The 26,108-nt window shown below is 39.1% G+C and overlaps 1 protein-coding gene across 1 annotated transcript in view; it reads left to right on the top strand.

The window, feature by feature from the left end:
- Positions 1–26,108, top strand: part of ARHGAP20 (Rho GTPase activating protein 20) — a 98,400-nt gene that overhangs the window by 39,212 nt on the left and 33,080 nt on the right. The window contains exons 3-4 of the mRNA XM_040976722.1: positions 12,476–12,640; positions 20,766–20,915. Of these exons, the coding sequence (XP_040832656.1) occupies positions 12,476–12,640; positions 20,766–20,915 (315 nt within the window). The remainder of the gene's footprint in view (positions 1–12,475; positions 12,641–20,765; positions 20,916–26,108) is intronic.

Here is a 26,108-nt window from a genome sequence, read left to right as displayed (position 1 = left end):
GGAAAAGAATCAGTAATTCTGAAATATCAGTAAATAGAACTTGCCCAAAGGAAAAAAAAAATTAAAGCATCCAGGAGCTACGGAATAACTGTCAGTCACATACTTTCACGTATAGTTGGGAGTTCCAGAAGAAAAAACAAAAATGGAGAAGAAAAAATCATTTGAAGATATAATGACCAAGAATCTTGCAAAATTAGGAAGCTCAGAGACTCTCAGGCAGAGTAAAATCCAAATGCTTCAATAATAGTAGTGGAGGGAGACTCTTAAAGTAAGGAAAAATGTCAAACTCTCAATGCAGACTTCGGTCTCTTACTCCATACACTATGGCCCAACAGTACACAAAGGAACCCCTGCATAGTGCTGGCGTCACAGCCACGGCAGACTAGACAGGATAAGACAGAAGACACAGGAATGCATTTCTCATTGCGTGTTCACTCTGAGTAGGAACTATTCCTGCTGTCAGATGTTAAATGGGGGAAAAAGATTTTTTCATTAATCTCCACTTTGCATGACATAAAAATGTTCTGAAAAACGAGAAATAACCCTCTTAAGTGGGATGTTGCTTTCAAGTTCCATTTTTCTAATACAGATTGAATATCCCTTATCCAAAAGTGTTTCAAATCTCCGATTATTTGTTAATTTTACAGTATTTATATATATATATATATATACAGTGAGATACCTTTGCGGATAGGACACAAGTAGCATCACTGTTTCATATATGCTATATACACATATCCTGAAGGTAATTTTTAGTGCATCTTTATTTTGACTGACGTGTCACATGAGATCTCGTGTACAATTTTCCACTTACGACATCATGTTGGTATTTAAGAAAGTTTCAGATTTTAGAATATTTACAGTTAGAGGCTGACCAGATTAGGATAATTAGGAAAGGCCGCCTTGATCTAAGATGCCTGTTAACATCCTAGAAAAGATACCTAAACAAATAGACCCTGTGGTAAATAAGGACCATGCGTACCCTTAGAAATCCCGACTGATGGAGTAGTGCTGGTTCTTTCCTGCTTTTCTCGGCAATTTTGTTATCAATTCCAAGGAGCTTCACTATTTTATAAGCACAAAATCAAAAAGAGGCTAGATAGTGCCACTTGACCCCACTTTAAAGATATGACTTTTCCTTGGTCGCTGACCCCGTAATCTGTCACCTTCAGGGGAAACTCAGGACTCTCTGAAAAGGGCTTAACAAGATACAAAGTCATCATTGTGATCCAGTTAGCAGATATTCATTGAGTATATGCTATGAGCAGGTGTTTCTGGGAGCATAGCAGTGGATGTGATAGATGAATTTCTTGGCCTTATTGAGCTTACTTGCATGTTCCTATTCAAAGCACATTAATCCTACGTGTGACTCACATCACTCTCATTCCCCCTCCGTTCCAGATTTCACTGCTAGATAAGCTAAAATTGTCTCATTTCTATTTCATTTTTTTTCAAAATCTATTTTATTATTACATTGCTTTCCATGATAGTTTTATAGGTATAGAGATTTTTTCCTACCCCTGCCACTTCCTCCCTCCCCCACCTTCTTCCCTCCATGTTAACACTGTAGTATAGTCCTTTATGACTTTTTTGTTTGTTCTTCTATTTCCAACGGGCACCACTTCATTTAGTTTCTGTTCTCTGATTATTTCACGTGGGCTTGCCTTGTCTCCTTGTAAGGTCCCCAACCTGTAAGGAACTCTAATTTCTCTTCTATTCTTTGGACATAGTAGGCTCTGATTCTAGAATAGGAAGTTGTTCCCCAGTTTGAGGATAAAAATGTGAGAATGCGAATAGAGGGGCATTTGGCCTAAAGTGAAGACACCAGTGGGGATGCCTACATCCCTTATCCGCTGAGCTGTGCTTCATAGTCCTACGGATGTACACCCTGGGATGCAGCATTGGTGACTCCAGTAGATGGATGCTGTGTGTCCCTGTGGGAGACCTAGACTGGGTTCCTATTTCTAGCATTGTCTTGCTCTAGCCCCAGCTATTTACTGAAATAAATACAGATGATTAATAAAAAGAGAATAGTCTAAACAACTCACATGAAGGTAATTTTACTCTTTACTGTAGAATACTGCCTATAAATATTCAGAGTTGAGAGTGAAGGACAGGATTTTTTTTTTCTAGTGATAAATTTGCATTGGAATGTAATTATGTTCTGCTGAAGGAATTGTTCTCAAATTTCCCCCAACTCCTAGATTCAAAAACCTCTGGAATTTATATACAATATAATTTTACTAGCGGTAATAGAAGTGGTAGAGCATTTTCCTACTACCCTCTGTTTCCAAGGAGGCCTCTGTGGCAGTATTTTACTCTGTCACTTATGCTGAGTGGTCAGAAAAAGCACCTTACAGCTTTGCACTAAAATTGTCAAAGTCTGGAAATAAATCAGCCACATGTGTGTTTGCTCAGCTACACCAACACAGATGCAGTGCATGCTTTCAGCTTTGTTAAGGCGATGTCATCATTTTAGCTATGTGAAGAATGGCTTAAAATGTGGTTTGGTTTTAGGGAAGCAGTCCATTTTTATTTTGTCTAACTTTTAATATGTGCGTTTCACACTTTAACATGCCTCAACAGCTATTTATAAGTATTCCCTTATTACTGACATCTTTTCAGAGATTATGAATCAAATGCACGACATTTGTTACTTAACATAACTACTAATGTTAAGTACACTCGTTACTTATGGTCATTGCGAGCTCTTGACAATGTGAATGTGAGGGAAAAGGTTCTGAGCAATGATGAAAGGAGGGTCACTGCGAGGATTTTTCCGCGAGTGCTATCCAGTGAATAAATGCTTGGAAGTTTCCTGTTTTTCCTCAGCTCAGTTTGGGTTTCAGTTCAGCATTCGTTGAATATTTTGCCAGAGTTCACATTTTCTAGGGAGCAGAACTGAAAGGTTTGCCCTTATGTTGGAGTTTAGGGTTCCTATAACATGCTGGGCATGTTAGTACGTACTTCGGCTGCTGTGGACATTACTGCAGGCTTTGGGAGGAATGCGTCTGAATTAGAGTTTGTTGGATTTGGTAAGAGACACAGTTGGCTTAGGTTATTTTATATAATGTTTAGCTTTTTTTTTTCTTGTTTTTAAGAATGTTTTTAAGAATGGTCACTTAAGAGAAGTCCTGTCAATGTGCACAAAACTACATGAAATCAGGCATTTGGCTTTCTAGAAGTCTCCTCCTCTCATTTTCTATTTGCATTTATAGAAAGTAATAGAAAATAATTGTTAGCAATAGAGTGGCACAATCATTAAGTTAACAAATCAACAAGTTAACAAATGGAAGCAGATAATCAGATGGGTTTGCCTTGACTCTAAAGAACTTGCATCCTGTGTCCCACTGGGTTCTGAAACTCTGACAGGTGTTGGCCAACAGGGAGAGAAGCCTCAGTCCAGCCCCAAAATAGTAGGACTATAGACCACAGGATTTCCAGGTTTGGTTTTGGTTTCTCAGTGATCTGACTAAATTGAGTAAATTCTCCACTTTTACGTAGATGCAAAACTGAGGTTACTGTTTCCTTTATCTAGCTATTCATTTTGCAAGCAATTCGGTTCTCTTAGGAACCAGGGAATCAAAGAAAACATGAATCATTGCTGTGCAGAGTTAAGTGCCACTGGGAGATTGACGTCCTGTTGAGCAAACATGGCATACGGGTGCAAAGTAAGTAGGGAGTATAAGAGATAATTTGTAATTAAATGACCACTAGCACTTTAGTAGGCTACAAATACATTTAGTCAGTAAATAATTAAAACATCTATTGTGAGTTAGATACTACCAATATACCAGGTTTAACAAAAGTGTCTTCAAAAAACAGTAAAGTTTAATAACGAAGGGAGTTTAAACGATCATGGAGCTTTTCTGTACACGGTGTGTTCTCAGCGACTTTTTTTCATTATGACCTATTTCAGTCAAAGAAATGGGAAAAGACCATTTACCATGAATAATAAAACTAGATGAAAAACCCAACTGAAATGCTGCTTCTGGCCAAAATGTCCTGTGTGGTCCAGGGCCTGCTGCTTTGGGCATTAGGAAATCATCGTACCATGTCTGACATGACAAAAAGTAGCTTTGTGTCCTTTGGCAAATCACCTGATTTTTTCATACTGTACTTTTCTCTTTGCTCAAATTATGACTGAAAGATTCAGAGAAAATGTGGATTCCTCTTTAATCCTATTTCCTCCCTGCCCACACTTTCTTGTCCCATTTCACCATCCAAGAGTGTCTATAAGGATGCTTTTATATTTGAGCTGTCTTTGCTATGCTTCGTACCACTTTTAGCCATACATTGTATCATTGCTGCAATGAAGTACAGTGGGTTTTTTTTAAGATTTTATTTGTTTTTATTGTAAGGGAAGATTGATAGAGAGGGAGAGACAGAAAAATCTTCTGTTCGCTGGTTCACTCCCCAAGTAGCCACAGTGACCAGAACTGAGCCAATCTGAAACCAGTAGCCAGAAGCTTCTTCTAAGTCTCCCACGTGGGTGCAGAGTTCCAAGGCTTTGGGCCATCCTCGACTGCTTTCCCAGGCCATAAGCAGGGAGCTGGATGGGAAATGGAACAGCCGGGACACGAACTGGTGCCCATATGGGATCCCCATAGTTACAAAGCAAGGATTGAGTCACTAAGCCATCACACTTGGGCAAAGTACATTGTTTTCAACACATATTGATGGCAATGACATCTGTTTATCTTTCAAAGAGTGTTTGTTTGTTCCAGGAAATGAGAGATGTTAAAGTTATATAGATTGAAAATAATTACTTGAAATGTCATACTTTTAAAGTACTGTCATATCCTATTTAATTTATATAATCAGTGGTGACATCATCATGTAAAAAAGATTAATAATGGGAAAATAATTTATTTTTCAGTATTGAATAGAAAAATCACTTCCCTTTACTCTTTAGAAGTCTCCTGGCATACCATTTGCTGACACTGTATTTTGTGTACTTGTGTCTGTATTTTTATTTTAAGGCTTGACTTTACTTTTTTATTAGAAGTGGAAAGAATATTAGATTTTGGTGCTTCAGGGGGTGAATGTCAAGATGACATTGGCCAGTATAGACTCACCTGAATAACCTGATGTTTTCAAGAATCCTATCTAACCTACACATCTTTTTTTTCCCCATTGTCTTATCTGATTTATGTGACAGAGTTAGAGAAAGAGAGACAGAATCTTCTATCTGCTGGGTAGTTTCCCAAATGGCAGCAACAGCCAAGGCTGAGCTGGCCCAAAGCAGGAGCCAGTAGTTTCCTCTGGGCCTCCCACATGGATGCAGGGGTCCAAGGCTTTGGGCCATATCTTACTGCTTTTTCATGCCACGATCAGGGAGCTGGATCAGAGGTGGAGAAGTCAGAAACGAAACAGATCTCCTATAAGGAATTCTGGCGCCATTGACAGATTTAGCCCACCATGACATTGTACCAATCCCAACTACAATATCTTTTAAATTTGCTCTTTCTCTCATTCAACTAGAGTGAGTGAGTTTTAGTACAGTAAAACAGTGACGTTATGTAGAAACTTGAACCTAGATTGGGAGTACTTTGTTAGAAGAATGAGAGTATCTCACTGCAAGCTAACATCAGAGATTTATTGATTATAAACAAAATTCACAACCTGATGTTGGCACAACAGGTTAAGCCTCTGCCTGCATCCTCTGCCATATGGGTGCTGGTTTGAATCCCAACTGCTCAACTTCCAATCCAGCTCTCTGTTAATGTGCACCGGAGATCAGGAGAAGATGGCCCAAGTACATGGGTCCTTGTCACCCACAAGGGAGACCCAGCTGAATTCCAGACTCTTTGCTTTGTCCTGGCCCAGCCTGGTATTGCACCTGTTTGACAAATGAGCCAGCAGATAGATTTCTCACTCTATCTAATCTAAATATTGTGAAATAGGATTAGTATTTAGACTTGAAGCTAAGATACCAGTTAAGATGCCAACATCTCCTATCAGAATAGCCAGGTGTAATTCCCACATGTGAGTCCTGGTTCCCAAATGCAATTGCAGAGCCTGGGAAGTGTTTGTTTGTTTGTTTGTTATTTTTTTTAAGTCAACAGACCATAACAGCAAATGAATCGATTTGAAGAGTATTCTAATCCTTGGTTGATATCTCTTTCTACTCATTCTTTCATAAAGAAAGAGTTATTCTTCCTGAAGAGTTTCCATTTTAAAAGGACAGTTCAGCTATGAAACTCAGATTTTTCTAAGTGGGTATGAATAATTATATTAAACTTTTTACATTTCTGCATGGATCTTATTCTATGAATGTAAACACTTATTAGTGTTCTTTACTCCTCCCCCCCCTTTTTTTTTTTTACTTATTTAAAGTATTTACTTATATAGAACATGTTTTCCATGGTCTTTTACTTTTTTAAAACATTTATTGATTTTTATTAGACAGATACACAAAAGGTAGAGATATAAAGGGAAAGATCTTCCATCTTCTGGTTCACTCCCAAATGGCCACCACTGCCAGAGCTAAGCCAATCTGAAGCCAATGTAATATTTTACATTCATTTTAAGCTAATATTCACAAGGCAATATATAGAGTTTTATGATGACGTACAGCCAGATACGGTAAAACAGATACTGGAACTTGCTAGATTAACAAATTGGGATTGCTCTTTAGAGTGTATATCTTCTTTTTTTTTTAAAGATTTATTTATTTATTTATTTTTATTGGAAAGGCTGATATACAGAGAGGAGAGACAGAGAGGAAGATCTTCCGTCCAATGATTCGCTCCCTAAGTGAGCGCAACGGCCAATGCTATGCCGATCCAAAGCCAGGAGCCTCTTCTGGGTCTCCCACGCGGGTGCAGGGTCCCAAAGCTTTGGGCCATCCTCGACTGCTTTCCCGGGCCACAGGCAGGGAGCTGGAAGGGAAGTGGGACTGCTGGGATTAGAACCGGTGCCCATATGGGATCCCAGGCATGCAAGGCGAGGACCTTAACCACTTGCGCCATCGCGCTGGGCCCATAGATTGTATATCTTCTATACTCACTATGCATCAGGAAAATTATTTTGAACAAGTGGAATAGGTTAGAGGAAAAAGAGCAAGAGTGTAGAAAGTCCAGTTAGGAGTTAATTATAATTGTAGGATAAATTATGAGTACCTGGAGTCAAGATACATTAGTTGTTTTAGTTAAAATGGTCTTAAAACATAAGTGATGATATAGAGAGAACAAAAGAAGTAGGATTTGAGGGATAGGAGTCTCAGGGAATGTTGGGGATGCAAACTGATGCACACTCCCCACCCCACCCCCGTGAAAAAAACGGTTTGATGATTCCTCAGTAACTTGAATATAAAATCGTATGATCTAGCAGTTCTACTCCTAGGTATGTATTGGAAAACTGAAAATGAATGCTCAAAAGTGTGTGCTTGAGTTTTTATAGTAATGCTTTATTCATAGTAGCTAAGAGCTAGAAAGAATCGAAATATACATCAACTAATGAGTAAGCAAACATGACTTGTCCATACAATGAAAATATTAGTTGTTAATAAAGTATAAACATGAATGGACCTTGAAAACATTATACTAGGCGAAATAAACCGGAGATGAAAAGACACATATCATAATAGGATCATAACACATCATAATGTGTTAGTAGTTAGTGCCAGTTTGGGAGGTTGGCAGAAGAAGAGAGTCATGCCTACTATCTTGAGGCTTCTTTGAGAGTTGATCAAAACATTCAAGAACTAGATACGGTAAGGAGTGTACAGTACTGTGAATAGGTTATTTACAATGTTCAAAATGTAAATTAATCAATTTTACCATAATTTTTGAAAACACAAAATTAAGCTAGTTTTTCAAAAGACAACTATAGCATGAGAATCACTGAATTAAATACCTTCAGAGACATGGGAAGAACAGTAGACAAGATAAAGAAGGATAGAGAGGGAATGTGGCAACCTGGATATTCAAAATCAAATGTTTTTGAAAACTCTCTAGGCCAAAAAATATGGCTTTGGCCTGTGGTTTCCAACCTCTGCTAGAAAATGGAGCTGAGCTTCAGTCAGCTTTGCAGCACAGTGAGCTAAGCTAATGTCTGCTTGTTACCTATACTGAAACAAGCGTTTATATCCCTGGTACTCATTTTACCATCCATGATCCTGCTAATGGACATGGGAAGTTGGAACATCACACAAGTGCACAGGTCCCTGTCACTCATTTGAGAGACTCAAATGGAGTTCTGGGATCCTGGCTTAGATCTGGGCAAGTCCTGGCTGTGTAGCCATTTGAGGAGTAAAACAACAGATGACAGATTTCTTTTCTCCTTATTCCTCTTCCTCTGTTTCTCTTCCTCTCCATTTTCCTTTCAAATAAAATCAAGGGAAAAAATGAACTAAGCAACTTAAAAATTTATGAGCATAAATAACAAACTTTTTACCCTGTATTTTCACCATGTATCACAATAGATAGCCAACCCATGTACCCAGAGGTACAGAGAGACCCACACAGAGAGGTCTTTCATGCTCTGATTCACTCCCCCAATGGTAGTAGCAGCCAGAGCTAAGCTGGTCAGGAGCCAGGAACTTCTAGGTCTCCCATGTGGGTGCAGCATCCCAAGCACTTGGGCCACCATCTGTTTCTTTCCCAGGCCATAAGCAGGGAAATGGATCAGAAGTGGAGCAGCCAAGATATGAACCGGTGCCCATATGGGGCCAGCTTCACAGGTGAGGCTTAGCCTACTAGACCACGTCACCAGGCCCAATACATTTATTTTAATACAAAAAGTTGAAAGTATATATATGAAGGGTAGTCCAAAAAAATCTCTTTTTTTAAAGATTTATTTTATTTTTATTGGAAAGGCGGATATACAGAGAGGAGAGACAGAGAGAAAGATCTTCCATCCAATGATTCACTCCCTAAGTGAGCGCAACAGCTGGTGCTATGCCGATCCGAAGCCAGGAGCCTCCTCCGGGTCTCCCACACCGGGTGCAGGGTCCCAAAGCTTTGGGCCGTCCTCGACTGCTTTCCCGGGCCACAGGCAGGGAGCTGGAAGGGAAGCGGGGCTGCCGGGATTAGAACCGGCGCCCATATGGGATCCCGGGCGTGCAAAGCGAAGACCTTATCCACTTGCGCCACCGCGCCAGGCCCCCAAAAAAGTCTTATGGGAAATATGTATTATGAAAATTCTGTGCATGGATTGTAAAAATCTTTAGCCAAGGAAATTATTTCATTTTTTGCAAACTTTGTGAAGTACCCCTTTAGATGCTCACCAAGTATTATTGGAGGAGAAGTTTAGCTGTCTGTTTTCTTAATATCTATCAAATATGTTGTCTTCTGTTTTATATATTTATACACACACACACACACATATATATATATATAAATTTTAAAAGTCCTCAGTGCCATACTTGAAACCCTTTAGTGATTTCAGGTAAAGTCTATACCACATCATGTGATGAGAAAGACATCCATAATGTGGCCCCTTTCACATCTGCTGCTGCTTTTCTTCATGTCCTTGGAACTCCAACCTCTCTAAACTTCCCACGGTTACTCAGCATGGTACCTGTTTCACATACTCCTCTTTACACTTGCCGGGAGCATCTGCCTGTTCCTCTGTATATTTGTCCGTACCTCACAAATGTTTCTTGGAGGAACCCACATATGTGCAATCCACTCTGAGCTTGTGTGTCTCTGTGTTCACTCCTGTTTGTACCCCAGCACTTTGCATTTTTTTCTCTGCGTTTGCCTCACTGGTTTATCACTGTGCTGTTTGGTTCACCTCTCCCTGCCCCCCATCATATTGCTAATTCCTTGAAACTGGGCACTAAAGCTGTCTCCCATGCCTAGCACATGGCAGATGCCCAACAAACGTAACCTTTATCACTGTTACAAGTGATTTATGTGTGATAACAAACTTTGAATGAGGATAGTTAAAAGGCAGTGTAAGTCCTGTAAGATATGCCAAGCAAGAATTCAATTTGAAGTTTTCATGCAATAGAAATTAGGGATGTAGATTAACTTTTGAAAAGTAAGCTGTATTCAGTTGCCCAACAGTCATTTAGTAATAACTGTGTGAGGGAATGCTATGCATTGCTTCAAGACTATCCAGACCTTGTGTAGTACCTATTGAGTATTCTTAGAAACACAAATGTTTTCCAGAAGCATTTTGAATTTTGTTTTCTTTTGTGATTCATATGAAGCAAATCACCTCAAAAATGTACCTAAAGGTGGACTCATTTTTTTCAATGAACCTTAGTTAGAGACAGAGAAGATTGTGGCCAGGTTTTGTGAGAGCTCTTACTGGTTTTAGAAGAGAGAGGGGAAAAAAAGGTTAAGGCCCTAAATCTCATTTCTGGCTTTCTAAATGGCTTGACAAATTAATTTGAAAGTGAAATGGTAAGACATAAGGAACAAGCAGCAGGTTAATTCTTGGACTCTGTTTGTACTTGTTAGGGCATTTTTAGAGCTCTTTTAATTATAACTTATAAATCTTAATCAAGCTATATTAAGAAGCTAAATAGAAGGTTATGATCTTGCTCCACCACCATTTTCATACTGTAAGAGACTAAAATAAACACATCTACATTGCAGTGAGAGTAAAAATAAACACTTTAGAGTCATGTAATTGAGAAATACATTTTAAGTAGGAAGTTCTGGTTAAGATTGTAGTTTTAAAAAACACAAAGGTTACTGTGGTTTTGTTCCCTTCTGTGAAGCTTTTTTTCTTTTTAAATTATGAGAGTGCTGACATGTTTATTCTGGAGTACTGCAACATGAATGTTGAGGGTTGTTTCTAAACCAGTGCTTAATTTGATGAAGATTTTTTTTAAGTATATGTTTTATGTATTTGAGATATGAAGTTACGGAGAGAGAAGGAAGGACAGAATCTTCCTTTTGCTGCTTCACTCCCCAGATGACCGCAAGAACCAGGGCCAGACCTGGCCAATGCCAGGAGTCCAGAAGTTCTGGGTCTCCCACCTGGGTGGAGGGGTCCAAGCAACTGGGTCATCTAGTGCTGCTTTTCCAGAAACATCAGCAAAGAGCTTGATAGGAAGTCAGGCAGCTAGGACTCAAGCCAGCACCCATATGGGATGCTGGTGTTGTGGATGCTGTAGGCCCTGTCCATCCTCTAGTTCACACAAGCTGAGAGGATGTTTCCCTCTCATGATGTTCTGAAGGAACAGGGTAAAGTATGCCCTGAAAGGAGCTGACATAAGGAATACTGACATGCAGCAGTGCATGAGTATTGACGGCAACCTCAAGAGGAGAAAGATGTTTGTTGGCAGGACAAAGGAAAAGCCCTGGTATATTAACACATATAGTGTTGCCCAGTAATATGAAGGAATGAGTTGCCAATAAATATAGTGACATGAGTGAATACCAAAAACATGTATATAGAAGGTACCTTATACAAAATAGTGCATACTGTTGGTACCATTTGTATAGAGTCGCAAAACAGGCAAAAGTAATCTTCAGTGGAAAAAAAGTGAGAATCATGGTTGCCTTTGGTTGGTGCAAGTGTTTGAAGGGAGAGGATATGACCACCGGACAGTTTGTGTGGGAAAAGAGGGACCTCCTGGCTTAAGTCTGTCCAGAGGCTGAGGTTGAGGGGATTCCATCCAGACGAGGCAGAAGGCAAGAAAACCAGGGAGGTTGGAGTGTGTTTCTGGAATTTACATGACCAGCTGATGTCAGTGGCTTAGTTGGAGCTTTCTGAGACAGCTTGAAAGGGCAATTGTAATTTGGGGTGTCATTACTATGGAGTCTCTGATCGGTGGCTACGTGATGCCAGTGGTAGTTTTCTGAAGTACGTAATGCAGGTGGGACGTTAATGACTTCAAGTCTTGCTTGTTTAGCCTTTTTAAGAAATAATTGGAGGAAAAAAATGAGTTTGGCACAGGTATACTTCTGTGAAGAAGTAAATAACTCTAGCCAGTTTGTAGAGACCATCTTTGGCTAATAAGGTTCAGGAGGGGAATAACTAGAGTGACAATTTCTGTATATGGATTGGGGTTATTTATAAAAGTGAATACATTTATCAAGACTCAGGAGATAAACATTATCAGGTTTGTGTATTGCATTGTATGCAAATTTTATTTGGAAAGAAAAATTGTAAATATGGAATTCTATCACGCATGCTGAGTTATTTAGGGAGATAGGTACATCTGTATATAGTTTACACTGAAATGCTAACACTGAAAAAGACTAATGAATAGGTAGAATATAGGTAGATAGTAGTGTAGGTATATGATAAAACACAAATGGGAAAATGTTAAGGCTAGAATCTAGATTGAGGGGTACACTATTTACTATAAACTAGTTCACCTTTGCTTGCTGCTTCCCACTTCTCATACTGAAGTGTTACAGACTAATGTGTTGGAAGTATACTTGGCAGGGACCAGTTAGGAAACTATGCTATTGCATTAACAAAATCAGAGTTGTATATTTCTTAGGCAAATGTAAGCTGTAATTTCATGACGTTTGACTGACCTGTGCCATTGGATGTGTTCCAGGGAAAGCCCCTCTGCTAGTGTGGACACAGGTGCGTTCCTGTCATCCTTTGCAAGCTCCAGCAGGACTCTGCTGGTAGACGGCCGAGTAGAACTCAGAAGAGGTCTGCAGAGGCAGGAGCGGCATCTTTTCCTGTTCAATGATCTGTTTGTTGTGGCCAAAATCAAGTAAGTATGCTTCACACTCTTTCCAGGTTAACACCGTAAAATTACATGTACAGTATCGAAGATGCATTTTCAACTCAATGCTTACTGTAGGAATGTCTATTACTGCAGTTAATATCTAAAGCAAGGCTTTTGTTTTTGTTTAAAGAAACAGAAAGAAAACACTTCACATTGTTTATTCGTTCAACAATTTAACAAGTATTCATTTATTTCCTCTTCTGTGAGATGTGCTGAATAAATTCAGGCAGTGCAATGAAGAAAGTAATGGGTAGAGTCCCTGATTGGGAGCTTACAAAGTTATGTGAGTGCTCGCCTTGAACATGCTGGAATCCCATATGGGTGCCAGTTCTAATCCTGGCAGCTCCACTTCCCATTCAGCAACCTTCTTGTGGCCTGGGAAAGCAGTCAAGGACGGCCTAAAGCCTTGGGACCCTGGGAGACCTGGAGGAGCTTCCTGGCTCTTGGCTTCGGATTGGCACAGCACTGGCTGTTGCAGTCACTTGGGGAGTGAATCATTGGACGGAAGATATTTCTCTCTGTCTCTCCTCCTCTCTGTGTGTCTGCCTTCCCAATAAAAATAAAATAAATCTTTAAAAAATGTTATGTGAGGCATGAGGTTAATAGGATCTGCAGACTGTGATTAGGAATGTAAAAAAAAAATAGAGGCTGAGTGCAGTAAAATGAGATATATGCTGTATGCTAGGCAGGTATATTCAGAAGAAGAAAACATCAGTAAAAGATGGAACACACCTAGATATTCAAGAGTGAGAGGATACACATTCCAAGGAGAAGGAACAGCAGGTAGGAGAGAAAGCTAAGCCATTTGGACTAGTCCAAATATCTTGTGTAACTGAAACATACGGATTTAAATTTTAGAAGTAGACAAGGCCTAGATGATCAAGATATTTGTAAAATGTGTTGATTCCCATAGCCATATAACAGATTATCCTGAAGTATGACATTTTAAAACTCTCAGCATCTTGTACCATTTCTGAGTCTGGAGTGCAGGGATGTTTAGACGGTACTCTTGCTCAAGGGCTTTCGCGAGGCAGCAGTCCTCATACTGCTCACCTGGAGCTGCAGGATTCACTTCCAAGCTGAGTCCCAGGGATGCTGGTAGCCCCATCCCTCACTGACAGTGGGCCCAAGCCTACAATCCTTCCTCTGCCCAAACCCACAGACTTCTGAAAACCTGATTTCAGAAGTGACCTTTCTGATCTATATTATTGACTACACAGACAAACCATGGTGCACTGTAAAACGGAACTCTACGAACGTGTGACTGTCAGGAGCAGGGGACACTGGGGGGATCTTGGAGGCCTGTGCCATGGAGCTATGGTAAGGCATTTGACCTTTATTCTGAAGGATTTTAATTAGGGATGTGGCTTAGGTGATTCATAGCTTTAAAATATCACTCTGCTCATGTTAGAAATGGATTGGAAGACAGGCAAGAGGAGAAGCAAGGTAACCACACAGGTTCTTTCAGTAATCCTGAATAGAGATAGTAAGGACTTGTCTTGGGAAAGGAAAGTTAAAAGAAGGATAAGGATAGACAGACATTTGAGAATACTTCAAAAAGTTAATTTCAACAATGAAATCAAAAGATACTTGTCTTGTTATGATAAAATTGAAATTGATGTGTTTTCATAATACACACATTACATGAACTTTTGGAGTTTTTGTGTTTGGAATGTAAGAGGTACTCAAGAAGATTAACTGTGCCCCACACTAAATGCCAATATGGCCAACACCACCCTGCAGTCTGGTGGCTACTGTGTCCCCTCATCTGCCTTTATACATGACTTGTAATTTTGACATGATTGTCTTTTTCTTACATAGAGTTCACAGCCCTTTCTCGCATACACTGCTTTGAAATGCCATGTGGGTCCACTTACACGTTTGTCAGTGAAGACACAAAACAGACTCCATGCACTTAATTTAAATGCTGTTGTTTAAAATACTGAGTTCATTGAAATTTCAGGTGCTTTAGATATCCATTAGAGATATTTCAAGTTGTGCCATTTTCATTTAATTTGACTGGAATTACTTATAAAGATTGGAGGATAGGAAAGCTAAAATCAGACATGTCATCTTCATAAATTTGTAGTCATGTGACTACATTTTAGAAATAAAGAATTATTTTGGATGACTTGTTATTTTTTCAGCCTGGTCACATTAGTTTCATTCTTAATTAAAATTTCGTTGGTCTTACACTGTGGGAGTTAATAAAAGCATTGGAGCTAGTTCACATTAGATGTATCTTTTTAAGAATTTTTGGTGGTTCAGATACTATTAGAGATTCACAGTGAAAAAACAATGGAAATACACTATGATGCCAGAACTGTCCTTTAAAATTTTTCTTCCTTTATTTTTTGAGAGAGAGCAAAACCTACTATCCATTGGTATGTTCCCATAAGTGACCACAATGGCCATGGCTGAGCATAGCAAAAGCTGGAAGCTGGAAATTCTTTCTGGGTTCCCCACAGAGGTGGTGGGGACTCAGCCACTTGAAGCACCACAGTGGTCTCCTGAGGGTATACATCAGCAAGAGGCTGCTGTAAGGAGCTGGAGTCAGGGATCAAACCTGAGCACCCCCAAATGGTTACAAGAATCCAAAGCAGCATCTTATCCACAAGGACAAATGTTCACATCAGCTGTTTCAGGATAAAGCTTCAGTGGAATGTCTGTTGTAAACATTTCCACCTTAGTCCATTTTAGCTTCAAGTACATAAATGTTGGGAAGATTTTCTCTTCCATCTTAATAATATGCAAACAGTCATATCTTGGGCAGGCCAGAAAAGTAGGCCAAAGGTTAAAAAGAAGCATCCAGGTGCTTCTTAGGAGTAGACATTTGCAGGGCCTTTTAATAGATACACACTGATCAAGAGCATAAATTTTCTCAGGAATAGGCACTGCCAAAATGTAGTCTGACTACGCTACTTCAACTGTTTAACTTTTGGCAAGTTAACCTATGACTCCATTTCCTTATCTGTTTGAGAATTAAACTAGTAGGAGTAAAGTACTTACAGCTGTGCTAAGTTTTCAATAAATATTAGCCATTATTTGCATTATAGGAAAGTGAAAGTTATTCTTTACACTTTTTAAGGGTTTTTGGAATTGAGTGATATGTATCTTGCAGTTTAATTCATATTTTGCAACTTAAATAATGGAGGGAAAAAATAGTTGAAGTAACGCTTCCTCTAGGCCAATAGATGTGAACTTCCTTGTTTGATAACCAAGCTATCTAATATTAAAGTAGGACATGTATTAGAAAACATGAAATGCTTGACAACAAATATGGAAAAAATTGGAAGTTTCCCTCCAAAACATCCATAGTTTTAGTTTTACGTTACATAAATCTTGACCATCAAGAAATAAGATTTTGAGGAGAGAAGAGAGGTACCACTGAAGCCACTGCCATACTGCAGCCAGCTAAGGAAGAAATAGCCATACACCCTGATACTCACAGTTTTAGCTAAGAAGGAATTCCACAGTCACCCACAGACTGGGATCAGGCTTGGAGCTGGAGAAGCGACCACACTTCCTTCTGCTGTCCGCTTCAAGCAGAATGTGATGCTCAGCAGTGAAAACTCATGCAGCATACCTCTGTTCTGCTCCTCCAGCATCGCAGTTATACTCAGCAATGTATGCCACAAAGGAAAGATCCCCTGCATCCTACAGCTGTGGGAGTGGGGGGCATTGGCCCAGAGCTGTACTCAGGTGCTTTACATGAGCTAGACCGAGTCATCCTAGTTCAGAGGACTAACAGCAGTAGCAGCCCTTTTAAAAATCCACTCCCAACCTGGGAGATCTGGATAATGACTCCCAATATGCTGTAATGCCAGGATTGTAGCAATTTATTCATTAATTCTAATCTATAGGGTAAACTTAGGGAAGAACATACCTGCATTCCACCTCTCTAAATTCATACCCTCCAGAGCCACATCTCTTGCATACCTTGTAATTATCCTATAGGACTGATCAGAGTTCAATTCACATCCTCTGGTCCTAGGAACAGGTCTATTGGTGTTGTTATAAGCTACAGCACCAGTTGAACTTGCCTAGCAGTTACTTGCCCCTAAAAGGAGTTCATCCATACCACACAATCCTAGAGCTACAGTAATGAGTATGACAATCCCTAGCATCACTCAGGCTCACAATTAGAGTAAAGGAATAACCATCCTTTACCACTCAACACCAAAAATAATGCCCTGGCTATCATGGTCACCAGGGAGACTGACGGCAAACCACTCTCTGTGGACCAAAAATACACACCCTAGGAAACCCACGTGGATTAGAAGAATCATTATTAAGATGTCAATACTACCTAAAGTGATCTGCAGATTCAGCACATTCCCTATCAGAGTTCCAGTGAGATACTTTACAGAATTAGAAAAAATGTCCTAAAATTAACATAGAATTGAGGAAGACCCAGAATGGCCAAAATGATCCTAAAGAAGAAAAATCAAACTGAAATCAATATGTGACTTCAAAGCATACTACAAAGCTACAATAATTAAAGCAACATGTTAGTTACATTAAAAACTCATACATAGATCAGTGAAACAGAATAGAGAGCCCAGAAATTAATCCACCTACATACAGCAATCTAATTTTTTTTTACAATAGTCCTTATGCCATACAGTGGAGTAAGGATAGCTTCAACACAAGGTGCTGGCAAAACTGATTATAAATATGTAGAAGTATGAAATTAGATCCATATTTATTTTTACTATAGGCAAAAATCAACTCAAGATGCAGCAAAGGACCTAAATTTAAGGACTATGAAGTTGCTGGAAAAAAATGTAGGGGAACAGTCCAAGGCATTTGTGTAGGGGACAGCTACTTAGGTAACGACCCCAAAGCTCAGTTTACAAAACTAAACATATGGGACTATACCAAATGCAGAAACTTTTGCACATAAAAGAAAATCATCACTAAATGGGAGAGGGGGCTTCCCTATTCCCACATCAACAGCCGTGATCAGATCATCTTCATGGTGAGCCAAGGGTGCGCCTCTGTGAACTGCCCAAAAGCAATGAAGAGGCTGATTGTGTGTAGAAAGTTAGAGGCCTCCTTCCCCCAGCTCCTGTCCTCCATCAAGTTGCTGCAACGCTGTCTGCTGAAAATCAGCTGAAGTGCCTCTGAGCCATGCCTTCATCAGGTGGCCCATATGGAGGACGTCGGTGCTTGCAGGCTGACCATGTCGCTGAGACTGCATGCCTTGTGGGTGATTCTGCACCTGTGTTCAGGCGACCCAGGGGAGTAGGGAAAGCCTTAGGCACCACTGTGCCACTCCCTTTCTTTTGGGGCAGAGCTCGTGTTTTCAGAGAAGCTGCTGCTAAGGACCTCCCAGATTACTCCCTGGACCTGAATTTGATGTTGCCTTCTTGTGTATGCTTCTGGTCTTGGGAGAAGGAAGCCAGTCACCATACTGGCCTTGCTTGCTCCCTCCCCTTTTTCTCAAGAATGCTCAGAGTGCAGCCATCTCCAGCTGCCTAAGTAGATACAGATGGCAACCCATGAGCTGGCCCAGCTGTTAGCTCAGTGAATCATCTTACAAAGAATCTTAGAAGGGGAAGCAGAGGTGGCTTGCAGCCCTTCCATGGGGACACATATGGGAACTAGAGATAAGCATTGGTGAGAAATATGGATCACTGCGGAGACTCAGAGGTGCTGGTGTGGCACCAGTTTTGTACCTAATGCACCTAGAGCCCAGGACTGCGTGACCTCAGCTGCCGAAAGGAGCCCACTCTGGTATTAGGAGAAGGTGACTAGGGACAAAAATGCCACCGAGGTATCAAGTGTGCTGGGATAGCTTTCCAAGCAAGGTAGTCAGCCTATCCTTCCCCACATCTACCACTTCAGGAAGCAGTCCTCTATCATGCTGAATGTCACCTTCCAGGAGCTGCCTCTGTGGGCAGGCCACATCATCGTATAGGCAAGGAAGCCAGTGACTGAGGCTTTCACCAAGACTTGGATTTTAATTTCGTTTTTGTTGTGCCAACAAAATAATTATGTAATGGTTCCTCAGTTATGTTATTTTAATAAAATAATGTTTTTTTTAAAATGGCATCAATTAAATAGGAAGAAAAATAATTCAGGCCACCTAGCCAACAAAGAATTAATATTCAGAACATAACAGCAACTTTAAAAACTCATCACCACCTTCAATAACAATGAAAAAGTCCTGATGAAAGATGGACAGAGAACATTGATAGACCCCCAACTGGAAGACATCATGTGGAGTGAAATAAACCAGAGAAAGAAAGATACTATATGTTCTCCCTTTTTACGTGGGAGCCAGAATTTTTTTTAAATGCCTGTATATGTAAATATGGCTGCAAGTACAGTTTTGGCCAGTCTTTATTTTATACCTTTGTTGAACAAAAGGTAAAGAATGTTATACTACTACGGTTTTAACGATCTGTGATAACTTTAAAATTACTATGGATGAAATGATCATGTCTCTTTCAGTTATTGTTTATATCCAAAAACAAAAAGGGGTGGGGGATGGGAAGAAAATGGAAGAAGGCATGAAATGTCATTATATCCTTAACATTGTGTCTACAAAACATATTGAAACTGTTGTAAAAACTAATTAAACTTTAAGTAAAATTTAATAAACTAGAAGAACAAAGTATTTTATGTGTAATCAAATCTGTTTTCACAGTTTCATAGCAGTATGGTGCTATTACTGAATAAGTTTATAAATGGAAGCCATTATACAGTGAGACAATTTCCTGTTATAGTTGAATTCAGTGTATTCCATAAGCAACTTTTGATTGTAGATTATTCTTCATCCATAGTTCCCACAAATGCCTCTTCTGTTTTATGATTCCTGCTGAAAAGTGTTCATGTTAAATATACCATAAAATGGAGGGCTTGCAGGTATACTTCTGTATAAGATTATTTTTATTTCATTTTACCATTTTGTATTTATGTAAATAGTTGTGAACATGGGGAAATATTCAAGCTTCCCATTATCCTTCTTAGTGCCTTCTGTTTGAATCCTCAGATTCATTGTCAGCATTAGATCTGTCTGTGAGGTCAAGAGATATGATGGTTTCCCTATTGGAAGTCTAAGGAGTATTAGGAAGAAATTGTCAGAAGGCTGTTTCACCGTTGACTTAAAGTAGATGAGTCTGTGTCCCCAGAGATGGATAAAATGTGTCAAGCCTACTTTTTTTTTTTCAAATTTAGCTTCTGTTTAGGCTTCAGATTTTCAGTTTTGCCAGAATATAAGGGAAAATGATTGAAAGAAAGCTTTAAAAACAAAAAATAACTCATGCTTCTAAATTCTAAAATGCTAGAAAATATTAGCACTCAGTTGAAAATGTATAGTTTTATAAACTCCTAATTCTTTTCTATGTGCTTCTCTAAGATGAACATTTTAACCAGGTATTTTTATGATCACCTGCTCAGGTTTTTTGAAAGTAAATAAACTATAATGACTTAAATTTTTTAAAGGTTTGTTCATTTAAATGAAATGCAAAGTAGCACAGAGAAAATGAGAGAAAGACTGAGAGAAAGATCTTCCATCCAGTGGTTCATTCCCCAAGATAGCTTCAACTGTTGGGACTGAGTCTGACCAAAGCCAGGAGCCTGCAGCTTCTTCCAGGTCTCACATTTGGGCATTGAGCCACCTTGTGCTTCCCAGGCACTATAACAGGCTTTTGGGTCAGAAGTGGATCAGCCTGGTCTTGAATCAGCTCCCTTGTTCCAGTGCTGGGGAGGCAGCTATACTGGCCATACCAACAAAATGGTCCTGACTTCATAGAAGCAAGTTTTAACTTTTTCATTAGCAATAATTGTGTATATTTATGGCCTGTGTATGATAGTTCAGTATGTGTGTGCAGTGTGGTTCTTGATCCAAGTGTAATATTCAATACACATATAAGCAACACGGTTGGTTTATGGCTCATCACTGACGTAAATGCAATCATGTGGACTTGGTCTTTCAAAGGCTTCCTGGACAGAGGTAGCCAGCTATATCAGGATTTCCCAGCTGTGCACTGAAGATAAAAACTATATATCTGTTGCCCATGGTTATTTAAAACTGTATAGTAACCACCTTAACATTTAAGAAATAAAACAAGAAGTCCTATTTGTGTTTTTTCTTTTTTAGATATAACAATAACTTTAAGATTAAAAATAAAATTAAATTGACTGACATGTGGACGGCAAACTGCGTAGATGAAGTTGGAGAAGGCAACACCAATGTCATGAAATCCTTCGTCCTGGGCTGGCCCACAGTGAACTTTGTGGCCACTTTCAGGTAAGAAACTTATCTGTTGTTTATCTGGGATAACTGCTGTGTGCACGTCCAGGATATCTTATTCTGATAGTGTATGACGTCAGTACTTTTCGACACATTACAAAGATGCTTCTGTGCCTTAGCTATCTTGCAAAGAGCTTCCTGTTAAAACATGCAAGAATTAATAGTAAATATTTGCATCTCCCAAGAGTCACTTACTTTGATTTGATAAATGATTTTTAAAGGGTCTGCACTGAAACAACTAAATGGGAAAGGAACTTAGGGGTATTTGGAAAAGGACAGGGTAGTATTACCAGATCACTAAGATTGCAGCTCAAATGTCCTGTCCTCCAGTGTCCAAGTGTTTCACATATTGAGTTCTCAAATCTTGTCACTCTTTTCAGAATGCTGAAATAAATCCCTCTAAAGCAAGTTTGTAAAATAGCTACTAAGTTTGAATAACTGGTTCACACTCCCCAAATTTCAAAAGGCATAGTTTTCTACTGGAAAACTGAGATACTGAATTTCCTGAATTGTATATCAGGAATCTTTGATATCTGTAGAGATGTCACAACAAAAAAATAAATTTACAGCTTTAAGAACTGAAAGTTTCCCAAGACTTTGTCAAAGGTGGGGTATAGTTAAAGATACATAAACACAAAATAGTCGCCATCTTATCCTGAACCCACTTAATTCACATTTTTAAAACTCAGAATAAACATACCAAAACTGTGATTTTGAACACTCCAGTGTTTGTTTTGCATTTGAGGACTTGGTGTTATCACTTGCACATGGTAATTTCCATTCTGCTCCTCTCCCCACTCCCAGCAGACTCCTAAGACATATTCTTAAAGGCAAAGGCAGATGGCTAAATTTTACAGAGCTGCTAGTCTTGTAACAAAGGACAAGTGTGCCATTAAATTCCATTATGCATTTTTTGTCCTACCACAAGATTTTAAGGGCTTATATGGGAGAAATGTGTATTTGTGTGATTCTCTGCATATCTTCTTTCTGTGACAGATTTTTGTAGATATTATGACTTCCTGTTGCTTAATGTCCTTGGAGTTACAGGAGAAAGGAGGCAGTTTCAAGTATATGTGTGTTTGTGGATGAGAGGGAGGTCATGACTACATGACATCTTTAATCAAGGAATTTCCAGGATACTTCTTTTTGTTTGTTTGTTTTGTTGCTTTATTTTAGAGAAGAAGGGGCGGTGTGGTGACATATTTTACATACCCAGTTTTGTCCAAATTATGAATCTTTAATGAAATGATCAAGGTTAACATCACCAGTGGTCACGTGGATATCCTATAGCCCCTGAGACAATATGTTCAAGGGCGGTTTATCTCTTGATATTTCTTCCCAAAACTTACAGCCTCAGTCTCATTATGAGGAAAACATCCAATAAACACATTGTATAGAACACCTATTTAGTCTCCCAAACAGTCAGTGTCAAAAAAAAAAAATCCAAAAGCAGAAAATTTCTGAGAGGCTGTCATAGGTCAAGCAACAAGACGATTCAGAGTATCGTGGATGGAGGGAGGATATTGGTTGCAGGGAAGATCCTGGATTGAGAGAGTATCCTAGATTGATTGCTAGAAAAGAAAAAGTGCATTAATGGAGCAGGGAGAAGACAATGAAATCTCAGTGCAACCAAGAGGTTACTTGGTGGTACTGTGCCAATACTGGTCCCTTAGTTCTGACAAACAGGCCATGATAATGTTAGATACTAATGTTAGAGGAAACTGAAAAGCACAGGGAGAAATATGCAAGATCTGTAGAGTGGATCTTTGTAACTTTGTTGGAAATCTGAAGTTATTTTGAGTTAATTTTCCATTTTAAAAAAATACAGGTGTTGGGTAGTTCTGTCTCTATTATGGCAGAATAAGATCTTAAGAGACAGAGTGCCTACTGTTAAAAATGCAAACAACTATTACTTTCTGGGAGGTCTGGGGAATAAACCAAAGTCGACCCATTTTAGAGAGGCATTGAAATATGATACCAGCACCAGATGAGATGGCTTTTTCTGATATTAAGGCTGTCACCCCAGAGCAGGCCAGAGTCACATCATTATGTAACTAAAACAGAAAAAAACTAGAAAGTGGTGGGGAGAGGTCACGAAAGGAAGCACATTGGTTCAGAGAAGCTCCAACTTGTTTGTAGACACTCCTCAAGTCTGTGGCTTATCACTGAACCCACATGAATTATCTATAATCAAAGCTATTTAAAGGTAAGACTGAAAGAATTGATGTGAGCCCTTCCAGCCGACCACCCATGAGATAGTGTTTTACATCTGCTCTGTAAGTGTGGTGGGTAGAAGATAAATTCAGTTGAATTAATGAGATGGGAAATGTAAGCAGAGAAAAAAAACTTACATAGGCAGGCCAAATGAAAATCCAATAGCTGAAAATTGGCATGTTGTAAGTTATAATCTCTTTGTGCAGAGATTGAAAATGGGAGAGAAGTCGGTGAGTCTGAAGATGTCAATGCAGACTGTCCAGCCTGAAAAGCCAGAAAAATGAAGTTTTTAAAATCCATATATTTCTGTATTTGAAACACACACTTACAGAGGAGCAGAGAGACAGAGATCTGCCATCCACAGATTCACTCCCCAAATGCTTGCAATCATGAAGGCTAGGCCAGACTGAAGCCAGGAACCTGGAACTGTGTCCAGGTCTGTCCTGTTGGTGGAGGGACCCAAGGACTTGGTCTGCCTTCTACTGCTTTCCCAAATGCGCTAGCAGGAAATTAGATGGAAATTGAAGCAGCCAGGAATTGAACTGGGGCCACAGGGTATGCCAGTGTCATAGGTACTGCTCCAAGGATTCTGTAAATGAAAAATGGCATCAGAGACTTGCAGAAAGCTATCAAAGTGTGTGTACTATACACATAATTCGAATCCCTGGAATAGGAGAAAAAAGGATTTGAAAAGAATAAATATTTGAAGAAAAGACCATTTAAAACCTTTTTCAGAGACATACATGTGTATATTTAATAACTTCATAACCTCAAATAGGCTGAATGTAAAGAAAACTTAACCTAGTCATGTTGTAAAACCATGTGTTATGTGGAGAAAAACAACCATTTGATTCTTATGGACTTTTCATTAGAAACTGTGGCAGTCAGAAAACAGCAGAACCTCTTTTAAATATTGAGAGAAAAAGTTAAATATAGAACGTAGCATCAGCTAAATTATCTTTCAGAATTGGAGATGGCATAAAGAATTTTTAATTGGAAGAATTTATTGCCAGCTTACTTGTACAAAGGGCATGTTCAACAATTTTGTTTAGGCAAAATTGAAATGTTCTCAGACAAAAATATTGGCTGTTTTGAAAGGGTGTGTTGGAGATGCTGTTCTGTCTTGTTCAATCACTCAGGAAATGTAGGTCCTGATCCATTTGTAGTTCCCTCAGGTTAGCAGCTCAAGAAGCATTCTCTCCCACCCGGTTACTCTAATATCTGTCTTTTTAAAAAAAGCAAAAGCTAATAATAGCTGTGTAATCCAAAACTGAAAACAACTGCCAGAAGCTGTGAGGAATTCCCAGTTGAGTCAGAAGGGACAAAAGCACACCATCAGCATGACCTTGGTGTGGTTTACTTTGGGAAATAGGGTAACAATGACGCATCTGAAAGGTCAGAAGAATTCCATACCACTAACGCTGTATGTGCTTTGATTCGCATAGCTGTAATCTGTGTAGACCAGAAAAACAGGTGCTACACCTTGATTTTACAGATAACTAGATGATACAATGGGGACATTTTTCAGAAGACACACTTATATGTGACAGTGATCTGTCTACAAGAGGAATCGGAAGAATGTTTTAAGTATCTGGTATGATTCTTAGACTGAGGAATGCCTATGGATCAAATTAAAAATCACCTCAAAAGCCCCCACTGTGCTAGGCCGTTAGGAAACCAAATATTCTACATTGTTGATAGCCTGGTTTTCTTTAAGCTGGATCCAAGTACAGGCAGTGTGCTTCCTTAAAACAAATGAAAGACTTTTGTCAGTCTTACAGTTATCACTGCCATGTTTTTCTGCCCAGGGTTTCCCTTTTCGGTCACAGATATTGGAGATAACTGTATTGGCTGATTCAAAAACCTTAGCACCTGAACAGCCTCCCTAGGTGTCATGTGACACTGTCTTCCAGGTTGTTTGCTTAGCGTACCCTCACTGAATGAAGTGTGGCTCTCAGCTCCCTCTGAGGGGTGATCATAATTTGTAGGAATCTACCATGTCTTGTTCTAACTGCAAGATGCTTTGCTTTCTCCTCTCTGGCTGTTTGTTTTTGTCTTTTTCAGTGTGCTTTGGTGGTTAAAAAAGCCTGATTGGCATTGATTTTGCAGTCCTGTAAAAATGACTGATATTGAGAATTGCTAAGGAAACTGGAGCCTCAAATTCTGTATAGAGCAGAAGAAAGGGGAAAAAAATGCAAGATTTTATAGTCTCTATAAGTAAAAAGATACACTTCATAATTTGTTTTTAAGTAGTAGATGTTTTATGCGAATAATGAAACCCATGGTAGTAGGAATGAATGAGTGAAGACACACACAGCAATATGAATAAATATCACAGACACAATGTTGAATGACAGAACCAAACACAAAATAGTATCATAACATAGATTACATTTAAATGAAGTATCCAAAGAAGCAAACATATTCTGTACTGTTGGAGGCAGGAGAGTAGGAACTTCAGGCCTACTGAGAAGTATAAGGGGACCTTCCCAGGCAATTCCCTATCTCAGGTTCTGGATGTTGGTGTATTGTGTTAAATGGATGTGTTTAGCTTGTAAGAACTATTCAAGCTGTACAATTAAACTATTTTTTCTCTCTGTATTTTTTAAAAGTTGGAATAAAGCTAGGTGTCTTAAAGGAGGAATTTTTTTTAACTTGAAAAAGGTTAATGAATCAAACATTTTTCTCTACTTTCCAATATTGTTTTGTCAAATCAAGATTTGATATAAATGATTCGAGGAAAATGTGTTTTAAGAAAAAGAATCCATCAAAGGATGGATTGAAAGGTGGGAATTTGTATGGTCAGTGATTAGAAAAAAGATATCATGCACATTCAGATGATCCATCCTGGAAGATTGCTTATGGAGAAGGTTGCCAAGCAACAACGATAGAATCAAATCAGAGATATTTATTAAGCATGTTTTTCTGAACCAAGAAGAACCTAGAGTTTCCAGCATCTCTAAAGAAATTAGAAGT

This window comes from Ochotona curzoniae, unplaced genomic scaffold (assembly GCF_017591425.1).
Source record: "Ochotona curzoniae isolate NIBS_2020 unplaced genomic scaffold, NIBS_Ocur_1.0 contig_2723, whole genome shotgun sequence".
In the NCBI taxonomy this organism is placed as follows: domain Eukaryota; kingdom Metazoa; phylum Chordata; class Mammalia; order Lagomorpha; family Ochotonidae; genus Ochotona; species Ochotona curzoniae.
Note: the sequence above shows the minus strand (reverse complement) of the source record. Positions and strands in the feature narration are given on the sequence as shown.